General features: G+C 42.7%; 1 protein-coding gene across 1 annotated transcript in view; it reads right to left on the bottom strand.

Annotated features, from left to right (window-relative positions):
• HELB (DNA helicase B) overlaps positions 1–11761 on the bottom strand; it is a gene marked incomplete at its 3' end in the record, with an annotated part of 21738 nt that extends 9977 nt beyond the window's left edge. Inside the window, 5 exon segments of the mRNA XM_018576344.1 lie at positions 1444–1642; positions 3786–4625; positions 6081–6352; positions 7242–7541; positions 11551–11761. Of these exon segments, the coding sequence (XP_018431846.1) occupies positions 1444–1642; positions 3786–4625; positions 6081–6352; positions 7242–7541; positions 11551–11761 (1822 nt within the window).
• Positions 11762–12240: the final 479 nt, after the last annotated feature.

Genomic DNA, 12240 nt, shown 5'->3' on the forward strand with positions numbered 1-12240 from the left:
TCAGCACCAATTCAGAGATGATTAGAGGATCTACAGCTGAGTGATACACAAATAAGATACATTTTTGTTAATAGTTAAGGAACTTGAATGCATTTATAAGATTTAACTCCTGAGTTTATTGTCACTTTAACTCCTGAGTTTGGCGTCACTTTAACCTACTAACAATGGTGCCTAGGTTTCAGAAATGGTGGTTAGAGGTGCACCGAAATGAAAATGTCAAAACTAAAACGAAACCGAAAAAAATAAAATGTCAGGCCGAAACCAAAAAATTGTTTTATTTAACTTTCACTTTTTTTCAAAATATTGTATTTTTTATAAACTTTTTCACTTTTTATATTTATTTATGTATTCATATTTTATTACATATTTGTATTTTTTACTTTACTTTTAGGGGCTTTTGGGAAATATTAGGGGTCTGTTACCTTCCTTTTAAAATAGAAAAAGAGATTGAGGGCACAAAGTCCTCAATCTCTTTTTTTGCTGCCCATGTTATCAATGAACAAGAATCCTCTATACTGAGTGTTTCTATTCATTCATAACATGAGAACAGAGTATGTTTACTATAACTACAACTATGAATGAACAGGAGGTGATGTAGATCACTCCCATTCATTCATAATTGAGGCTATAGTACACATACCATGTCCTCAATTACGTACACACTCAGCGATCATTGAGTGTTTGTACTGCTCTCCTTCCTGACATGCTGTCACAGGAGGCTGGGCGGGGAGCTCAGTCTCCTGTGACAGCACTGGATGTCTCCGCCCACACACCACTCTGCTGCACTGTGATAAGAGGCTGAACTGTGTGGGAGGAGAGACGCCGGCCGCTCACAGCGCTCGGCCAGCTGTCACAGTTTCTCTCCTCCCTGCTGGGACACAGAGCAGCGCCAAGCGGGGAGGAAAGAAAGCAGGGATGCGCCGATAGGGAAAACCCCTATTGGTAAAGCTGGCCAGCCACCTATAGATTATCTGCAGATTTTCTATGGTCAAATGGAAAAAGTGCAACAGATTCCTCCATCTACGCTAAGCTGTGTGGATGGAGGAATCATCCACTGGGCCAAGCTTCTGTATCTTGTTAGTAGACCCTGCGGCTCTCAAAATACCTGAACAATGCCTGAATCCAATCAGATTGTTCAGGTATTTTGAGAGCCAGCGGGGCCGACTAGCAAAATACTGAAACTTGGCCCAGTGGGAGATTCCTCCATTTTAGCATAGATGGAGGAATCTGTTGCACTTTTTCCATCTGACCATAGAAAAGCTGCAGGTAATCTATAGGTGTATGATTAGCTTAACTCTGCAGTACCAAACTTGCACTCATCTCCAAGCTAGCTGCAAAACAGTACATTTGAAATATCTACATGCAACATTCAATATCGACTTGACTAAAAAAAAAAAGTGTCTTCTGAACAGAATCCAAAATCCCAATGAGTTCAACACATACCAAGAATCACCAACTTTGCCAGCCTTCCATGTGTACAGAGCAATTTCAAAACAGCGCTGAATATTCGAACAGACACCAGACTGCCCTCATCAACCACCAGTGCTTCTACTTTGGAGAATTTCCATGGAAATGTATGCTTTTCACCACTCTCTTCTTTTTTCTGCTTCTGTTTTTTCCACGCTGAATAGCTGCATGTAATCTAGAACAGAATGGAGAGAGATTCACCCAATTCAAAAAATTCAGGTCAAAGCACAGAAAATCTAATCAATCAGATACTGAAATTAAAGTGACATTAAACCCTCAGATTTTTTAACATAAAACAATACTGTAATGTGTGCCTCACTGTAATCCATGGTAGTTTCCCTTCTCTTTGCTGCTCTTCCTTTTAAATCTGTATCTGTTCTCATGCTGGGCAGAACTTCTGTTTGGCAGCAGACTGCCTTGTTTCTGAAATGGATACACGGTGTCTGTGTGTAGGTTTGTAACCTGAGCCAGCGCTACAGGAAGAGGCCCTGAGCTGCAAAGGGGAGTTCTCCCCAAGCATGAGAAGACATGAGGATTTAAAAAGGAAGAGCAGCAAAGAGAAGGGAAACACCCATGGATTACAGTAAGGCACACATTACAGCATTGGTTTATGTTAAAAAAAAATCTGAGGGTTTAATGTCACTTTAAATATATTAAAAATAAAAAGCCCATTGCAAAAAAAAAAAAAGGAGGAGGAAAGAAAGGACTAATGTGCAAAACTGACAATGTAAAGAAGTGGAACCAAGAACACAAAGTACATATACATATTGGAAATGTGCTTTTAAAAAAAAAGCAGCAACTGAACTACGGGTTAAAACCTGGCTCTCCGATTCATCTGCTGTAGTGCTGCCCAAAACTCATGCAGTACTGGGAAGGAGTTCTTCTTGTGCTGAATTCTGTTTTTGCTACGTCCATTCCTAATGGTTCGACTTACCTGTATCCTGAGGGTGTTTGAGTCCTCTGGGTTGGACTCGTTCACCTCTACAGCAGTTACCAGGGCATGGTTTGCTGCTAGTCCTGAAATGGGTGTAAGTTTCCTCGCCCTTTGTAGAAGATTGGTGTACTGAGCTGAATTCTAATTTCATCAGGAAAGCCCACATATAAACAAAGGGGCTCTGCAGATAAATATTATATGATTTGGAATAGGTGGCTTGAACGCAGGCCCCCATATGTCAATGAATGAATGTTTGGGTATGTGGTATGTAGCCCTATATATGCTTAATTTCTTCCGTTGATTTTGTATATTGTAAATAGTTGATAAACATTTCTAAAGCAACGTACTGCGTTCTCTATTTTTTTATATCTGTAAGGGTTCGGAGATCTGTACCTGCACTGTCTTACACTGCAGCAGACACTGCTTTTCTTTGTTTGTGGTTGTTTTCACATAGTAAAACCATTTTAACATAATAAAAAAAGTATCTAAAAAGCAGACTGAAATATAAAAGGAAAAGCATTAACTGTCCTGTCATTATTGTAGTGACCTTTTTCATAGAAGATTCCACTCTTCTGTGTGAACAGTGCAAATGCAACATGGTAACCATGAAATGTCTCAATTCAATCTGTGTACACAATATCACTTAGTGACAAGCGCACGTGAATAAAGAGTATATGTATAAGGGAGGATACCCAGAAAGGACGTTGTTGCTCAGCTAACATCCCTTTCAATTTAGAAAGGCCAAAATTATCAAAAGGGACTTTAGATTATGCATTATTTTATCAACGTGTTTTGTTACAAGACACTGCTCATTTGTGGTACGTTAAAATTTGAATTTGGCATCACAGTTGTTAGCACTTTTGTCTTGCAGCGCTGGGGGTCCCTGGTACAAATCCCAGTCAGGATACTATCCTTATGCAGTTTGCATGTTCTCCGTGTGCTTGTGTGCGTTTCCTCCGGGTACCCCAGTTTTCTCCGACACTGCAAAGACATGCTGGGAGGTTAATTGGCTCTTGTATAAATCGGCCCAGTATGTATGTGAGATAGGGACCTTAGATTGTAAGCTCCGAGAGGCAGGGACTGATGTAAATGTGCACTATGTAAAGAGCTTCATAAATTGTAGGCGCTATAGAAGTACCTGTAATAAAATAAATAAAACCCACCAGGACAGACCAATAATCATGCAAGCAGCATTTTCAGCAGTAAAGGGTAGAGTGTTACCATGCATTGTGGTGTGATGGGTTGCCCTTTCATTGCCAACATTGTAATAAAATGCGCAGTATCAGAATGAATGGTAACACAGCACAACAACACACATACCCGAAGCGCACTGGTGTGAATGGGCCATAAACTCTCCCAAGTAATAGCAAGGATCAATTTGTACCTGATGTAGAGTAGCAGCTGGAAGTTCAGTTTTCTTCTTCAGGAGAGAAGCTGCCTTTCCTGTGGGTGCAGTCAGCAAAATACGAATGGTGTCACTGTGTACACAGCTTGAGGTCGTGGCATTAAAAACCCATTCTTCTGATGCATCCAAGTCATCTTCGAAGGCTTTGCAGGCCTCTTCAACTTCATCCTTTTCTTGCTGCATAACAGCTTTGAACACAAGACTTACTACTGTGGTCTTTCCACATCCACCTTTTCCACTTATAATGGTCACTGGGTTGGCCAGAATCATACTAGCCGCTGCTTGCTGCTCAGCATCCAGCTTTGTTGTACAGTTCTCTGGTGTGGTGCAGTCATTTATCTGTAAATTCTTAATCTGCTCATCAGTAAATTCATGTACTAGCGTCCGTCTGGCCATACTTGAACAGAACACCTGTTCTTTTTGTGAAGTATGCTCACCAAGTCTATCAGTTACTTCCACCGCTGAATCTTGGGGCTTTTTCATTGCCAACTTTCTAATAAAACGTGCAGTATTTACCTCATAAAGGTAATAATTGTACAGAAAAACTCGATCCTGCTCAATCATCACAATTTCCTGATCTTTGAGAAACCTGATCGCTTCCCAGGCAGCCACATCTGACATGATTTTACAGACCGATTTGGTAAGGGCAGATTGTTTTACGTAAGTGTCACCCAGATTCATGCATTTCTTTTTCAGTTCGTTGTATATATGTAATGCATTTAGCTGCAAGTCGGGAATCTTTTTCAGGAGGTCATCACACTGTTGGAAGTTGTCCAATGTTGCCTCAAAGCCACAGAGTTGGAGCTCCTTATAAAGCAACTAAAACATAAAAATACATTTGAATGTTTCCGGTGTACATTTGACTGAAGAGAATATTTTGCAACACAACTTTAGAAGTGTCTAGTCAGGATTCCAACTGGATTCCAATTATATGGCTCATGACTAATTGCTCCAATTTACCAGTTTTAGTTGGCTTAGCAAGTATATCGCTAGGCAAAAACTTTTTTTATTGGAAAGGGAAAGGGCATGCAAGGGTTAGACCACATGTGTCAAACACAAGGCCCGTGGACCAAATCTAGGAAGGCTGCCGAGGTCCCCAGCAAGGTCCGGCAGCCTTTCTGTGAATCGCGGCACCCGTTTACAGCGCCGGCCGCAAATCACCTTTTAGTGGATCCACCTTGCCCCCACCTGTTGAGGCCGACTGGGGCCACTGGACCCCCACTGGACCGCACAGCTCTCCCAAGATCACACATAGCCCACCATAGAACCTGCACAGCCCACCTGAGAGTCCGCCAAGCCCCCCATAAAGCCAGCACAGCCCACCACAGAGCCCGCGTTGCCACCTGAGAATCCGCACTGTTACATTAATTCAGGGGTCTCAAACCCATTTTACTCGGGGGCCACTCGACAATTTGTTTTCTCCCATGGTGGCCACTCGCCAAATTTCATACTTTAAAATAAAATTTAACTATATCCGGTATGGTGCTACGGACCCCAATACACACACAATACAGCCCCATTCATATCTGTAAGTTTAGGTGCAATTAGGAATTCCTGCATCAGGAACTTGCGTTCTCCTGCAGCCGGGATCCCTAATCTGGAGTTTACAAGCGGCCGATGTTACCCATTGAAGTTAATGATCAGGTGACAGCAGCTGAATGTGAACGCCTGCACACCGCATGTAATGGTATGTGATATGATTACAAGCGGTTAGAAAACACTGTCCCTGGATGCACAATTGATGCATCCAGGGAGAGTGATTGATTCCTAACCAAATGTAAGTGTGTGTGTGTGTGTGTGTGTGTGTGTGTGTGTGTGTGTGTGTGTGTGTCACACATTTTAAGCTCCTTGAGGGCAGGGACAAATATGCATGGAACAGTATGTGCTGCATAAATTGTCAGCACTATAATAATACAGTACCTATAATGATTAAATATGTCACATGCTTTAATAAAAAGGACCCACATCAGGGTCCATAATAACAAATGCAGAAATGTTCATGAAGAATATGGGGTGCTGAAAACATATGCTTTCTCAAAGATCTCCCTAGTGGGGAAACAGAACTAAATCCTGACACATGCGCTAACAATCTATACTAGGTGCTTTTAATGCTATTAATGTGAATATTGGAGACATTCACCTTACTTCCTCTCCAGGGGACAAGCATACAGACAGCCATAAAAAACAAAACAAAAAACTTACATAAGTTCTAACCTTTCCCAAAATAGTTTTAACTATTGTTGGGCCACACAAAATTATCAGCAGGATACTTACCGAACCAAAGCCAAGCTTCCAAGGCTCAGTATCCAGTAGGCTTTCAAGTTTAAGTAGTAGATCTAGTGGTGTGTAGATGTTCAGCAAGTGATCAGGTGGTGCATCAATGGTCGGCAAACTATCTTTACCATGTAACTTTAGCAAGCCTCTCATTTTGTGTGGTAAAAGTTTGGGTACATATTTCAGCACCAGTGGAAGGTCCAGCGCTTTCAATGCAAAGCTACCTTGCTCTGAATAAAATATAAAATGGAAAGTTAGGATGATCCACCAACCTACAGAAATTGCATCTTCATTTCCTCCTAGTATACTGTATATTTGAAAATAGCTATAGACTGGCAGAGGTGTCCACGAGAATGGTGGAAGAGAAGACATCTGTCCTCTCCGAGAAACGCCAGTACTGCCAATTGCTTGTTTGACTTTCCTGACTTAGAAAAGGGTCACACGCGTGGTTATCATCGCTTTACATTTTCAAATTGAAGCAGCTGCCTTAGGTGCCACGCTTCCTGGGGACCTCACAGCAGCGTTCTTGGGAACGCGGTTCCTGTTTACAGCACTTCTGCCAGCCTGCACATCTCCCCCTGCTGAGACCCTCCCCATGAGACATCAGGCTGGCACCCCGAAGCAAAGCGCCAGCACTAAAGAAAACGTGTACCAAATACATCGGCCATTGAGTTTAGAAGTGTATAAACAAATGCAATTTCCTCCAACCTTCTACACCCCGACCTGTACGTTAAACTTGTGTTTCCCCAGCTTCCTACAGGTGAGAGGAGACTCATGGTGAACAAAGCCAAAATTCTTTTTATATCGACCAGTGAAAATGGTTTCTGGATCAGCCTTCGATTTCCACACAGAAGTTATACTGCATGTGTACCACAAGGACACACAAGACACAGTATATCCTGTAGGTGTCTTTTATAATAAGCACGGGCATCTAACATCTCAACATCCTTCCACTGCTACCAACAAAGGGCATATAAAAAAAAGGACAGTGGAAATGTGAAGACACATTGACTAGATAGCTCATGGGAAATTCCAGCTGTGTTTTACATAAATGTTTCATGTATCACCCTCACAAAGCTTCAAACTCATATAATGATATAATGCAGAAAAATAGAACGCTTCACATACCTGAACGAATCAAACATTGTAGGATATCTTTACCATGCTTTTTCTTAAAGTCTTCTGCCAGCTTGACCAGTCGGCTGAAAGTCACAGGTTTATCCCTCACCCATTTCACAAATTCCGATATAAAATCTGTATGTACGTTACATTCCTTAAGAAACAGCGACAATATGGATTCCTCTCCAAGGATGTCATCTTTCAGTTTATAGGATGGGTATCCTTTGACAAAATACTGAGAACCTGATTGTTTCACATGCACAGCTACAGACCACCAGGGTTCAACCAGTGGAAAGAAGCCAGTGACAATATATTCTTTGGAGTCTTCGGTGAAAATTTTCACTGGAAATAAAGATAGAACCAAAAATAAAAAGGTTACACTTCACACAAGATGCCACACGGAGAGTTACCTGGGTATTAAAACACAACAGTATATATACTTGAAACTCAATTGGTTAAAAAAATTAAAACATTCTGAGCCTAAAAGGCTCATGCTGATAAACTCATTTCATCATTAAAGACTTCAAGTGTAGTTCCACTTTTGCATTCGGTTTTGAGAAAACCCCACTATGTTTGGTTCCTTTTCACAAAGCATATATAAAAAGATATTTTAAAAATATATTGACCTTTTAGCTGTTTCTTTGGTGAAGGTCTTTGCGCAGATTTCAAGCTACTCTGGGCAGTTTGAAAATGAAACTGTAATGTCATATTGAGGGACAGACTGGACTTCTTCCCATTAACACACAGCGTCTCCCAACCTTTAAGCTGGGTTCACACCATTTTCCGGACCAGACCTGGAACATAGTGCATTGCGTTTTTGCCGCGATTGGAATTGTTTTTTCTTTAGCTTAAAATGTTCTTACAGGTGCGTTCCACGCGTTTTTTATGCATTCCAGACCAGCCAAAATAGGACAAGTAGTATTTTTCTGGTGTGGAACGGACTGCGCCAGTGGGAACAGAGGCCAGAAATAGCATAGGGACACATTGGGATGCATTTTGGGTCCGGAAACAGTCTGGTCTGGAGGTAATCTGGATGTGGTGTGAATGGGCCCTCAATCCTTTGTTGGGACTGACAGTGTTTAAATCAAATTTACAACTGATATGGAAATCTGCCAACACTGTACAGACAGGGCTAATTAAAAGGAGAACTATGAGGTCAGGGCTTTTCCCCATAGTTCTCCTAAGGGTAACAGGAGGACACAAACTAGCATCCTCCCGTCACCCTAAGCTCAGTATACCGCGAGCTACAGCGCGCGGTATACTGAGACCCCGCAGTATACCGCGAGCTGTATACTGAGACGCCGCAGCTGAAACAGGTCCCGACAATTATGTCTGTATCCGCCCAGCTGCGTGAGTGACGGCTGGCTCTGCCTATCTAGAGGCAGAGCCTACTGTACCCACCCCATCCGTTCCGCTAGTCAGCGCTGGAGGATCGGAGCAGGGAGGGGGGGAATCCAGTCCCTCCCGTCATGGCTCTCTGCCGTGACAGGATCGAGAGGTGAGCGAACGCCGGTATGTGTTCGCTCACCTCCCGATCTACTGAGCCGACCTGCGACAGTCTCATTGTCACAGGTCGGCTAGAACTATGAGGTGAGTGAAAAGCACTCGCCTCATAGTTCTCCTTTAAAGTAAACAAAAATCCTACCTATCCTCCCCCTATGTAATGTTAAGGAGGGGGCTGTGCGGAGTTATAAGTAAAAAGCACTCAAACATGTGGAGCAACTATTTATTTTTTTCATTTTTTTAAGTTTACACAAAAGCGGAACTACCCTTGAAATCATTATCAGATAGAAAAAGTCATATATATGTTAAGTCATGTTAAAACCCTCTCCATTGTTTCACTGATGTAATTTCTATACCCAAGGTAGTCCTTTGAAAACAGATTGCGTGTTATAGATGTTGAAACATAAAAACACTTAATTGTTTCTTATATCTCTGCACACGGCCTGCAGTCATTCTAGTCCATCTGTATTAAAGAAACATGAACACCTAACTGAGCAAAGATCTGAACCTGTGAAAAAAATTAAGCCAACCTATCTTTGTGAAAATGCTAGTTCACTGGCTGTGACAACGATCCAGCGGGTTCGGTATTTTCTAAGTCAATGGTCTGGGAAAAGTATACTGATTAGAAGTTCAACCTTCACGCTGACTTTTCTGATCTACATATACCTATTCTGAGTGAGCAACTCCCAAAGTATGGAAGACAATAGCCCAAGCACTGGAACATGACTTCTCCACCCAATGTCCGACACCAACCAACACTTGGGATTTTAACGCTGGCTGCAATGAAGAAAGGATTAGCAGAGGAGCGCTAAATCGGATGCTATCATTGGGTTTGGGCTATCCCTTTGCCCTATAGAGGCAAAGTGTCAGTGTCTCTTTAAAGCAGAACTCTAGGATATGCAAAAATTCATCCATGCAATGGGGTTACCCCTGGCACTGCAAAGGTTAACTTCCGCTTTTGGTCTAGGGGCCAGCAGTCAGAAGACATTCAGTATTCAACCAATCCTCGGTCCAGTGAAGGTGAGGGCTCACCACTCTCCCCTAATGCAAGTGAATGGAACCTGCACAGACATGATGATGTTGTGGGTCCTTAGACTGCTGGTGCCCAGGGGAGAAGAAGCTGAGGGGACCGGTCTAGCAGCCAGGCAGTATTAAGAATCAGGTGTATATATCATCTTTAATCCATCCCCTAGGCCAAAACAAGCAGTTAGCCCTTGTAGTGCGGGGATAGCCCCGTTGCAAGGGTTAATTTTTCCACATCCTAGAGTTCTGCTTTAAGAAATCCTGACACTAATTCATCCTAATCTATTTCTATTGTCTTAGATTGTCACTGAACCCTGTTCACACCGGCACACTCTATATCAGGGGTAGGCAACTCCGGCCCTCCAGCTGTTGTGGAACTACAAGTCCCATGAGGCATAGCGAGACTGACAGTTACAGGCATGACTCCCAGAGGCATGTTGGGATTTTTAGTTAGCGGGAGTTGCCCACCACTACTGCTTTCAAAACTATTAATGTCAGAGGCAGTAATGAAAGGCATTCCAGAGCAAGGTGTACCTGAGAATACAAGACTGAAACCAGCAAACACGTTAACAGTTTCCAGGAACATAATAAAATGAAACTAAAGTCAGGTTTTGAAAACATTTTTACAGGTGGCTTCTCCTGACAGAGGGAATTTATCCAACCAATCAGCTTCTCTCTTTCATCTTCAAATCTTAACTGAACAAACTGAGAAGAGAGGCTGATTGGTTGCCATGCAACATAAATCCAGCGCAAATATATCCCATGCGACCATATGGGAGTTCAAACACTAGCAACTGCTATGATAAATTCCCCCAAATGTGTTTTCTGCCATAAAGGTTTCTCCATATCAGTCAGCATTTATTTCCTAAATTGTACACTGAGCCGTGCATGTACAGCTTCGTTTATATTCTCAGCATGATTCTGTGCCGGGACAAAGTAGCTCCGATGTACATGCACGGACATTACATTAGCAAAGCCCGGCAAATCAAGAAGGCTGCAAACCTGGAAGATGTGCGATAAAGGGGGAGTGTTGACATTTGAGGGCTGGTGGGGGACATTGAGCAATTCTTTTGTTGTTATTGTCTAGGGCAGGGGTAGGCAAACTTCAGCACACCAGCTGTGGTGACACTACCAATCCCAGGAAGCATTGCAAGACTCCCAGAGGCAGATGCATGTTGGGATTTGTAGTTTCACCACAGCTGGAGTGCTGAGGTTTGCCTACCCCAGGGCTAGAGAACTTCTTTTTCATCTCAGTTTGTCTGCAAACCCCCGTGGCACACAGTTATCCAAACAAACAACAAAAAAGGCTTGCAGGAAACAAGAACATCAGAAAAAGAAATACACCTCACATACAGAGGAGGGCTACAAGTGCATGGGTGCTCACTTTTAATGCGTAGCTACACTCAAAACTTTATTTAAAAGAACATTCTACTTTAAACTAAATGAATGCACCCATATTGCAAAAAGAGAAAATGAGCATTTATTAATTTTTTTGCATTGCAGCCATGATCACAAGTGCAGTGCTCAGTGAAAGCGGTCTTAGAATTGTTTTGGATCAGGTGGGGAAGGATTTGATCCTCCATCTGTTTTTATACCGGTCTCTGTCCGCACTGTCATCATGATCATAAACTAAAAAAAACACCAAAGGCTCTAACCTTTCCCCACTTTATCCATACCTATTACCTAAAATGACTGCAATTCCTCTTAAATATCAGGGTGTTCCAGGGACACCTGCCTGCATATATAATGGGGTGGTGACAGGGCCAGCATCATTGTAAAGGGGAAAAGGGGGGTGGATGGATCCATGTGACAGCCCTCTGTTTACCTTTGGTGTTCTGTGTTGAGAAAGACGGAATCTGTAACGCTCCCCCTTCAATCTCTTCTGCATCCAGGAACTCCGGATCTGCGCCCTCAGATGGGTCCACATCCTCGTCCCTGTCACTATCCCCATCTTCTTCCTTCACTGGCAATAAGCGTCCCTCAAGCTTAATCCAGCTTTCTCTTCCACTCCGATTTCCCAACCGCACATTGCTCATCTCCACTTCCAAATAGGCGCCCTAGTGTTAATGCTGCTGACATCATTAGAACGCGACATGAAAACAGTGTACAGGCAACGGAAGTGTCGCCGAGAAGGCGACGGTCGGCCATGTTTATGGTTAGCCAAACAGGTTGATTGTAACAGAAAGTAATTAACCACTTGAAGTAGGTTGTTAACCCCCCTTCCTGTCCAGGCCATTTTTCAGTATTCAGCGCTGCAGTACTTTGACTGACATTTATTCTGTCATGCAACGCTGTACTGAAATGAATTTTATACCACTTTTTGGGGACAGATAGAGCTTCTTTTGGTGGTATTTAATCACCGCTGGGGGTTTTAATTTTTTACTATATTAACTAGGGATGTCCCGATACCGATGCTAGCATGGGAATCGGGCCCGATACAGGGCATTTTGACAAGTACTTGTACTTGTCAAAATGCCCCGATGCCTAGAGCCGAAGCTTGCGCTGTTTTTTTTTT

Source organism: Nanorana parkeri, unplaced genomic scaffold (assembly GCF_000935625.1).
Source record: "Nanorana parkeri isolate BGI_ZX_2015 unplaced genomic scaffold, ASM93562v1 scaffold65, whole genome shotgun sequence".
Taxonomy (NCBI): Eukaryota; Metazoa; Chordata; class Amphibia; order Anura; family Dicroglossidae; genus Nanorana; species Nanorana parkeri.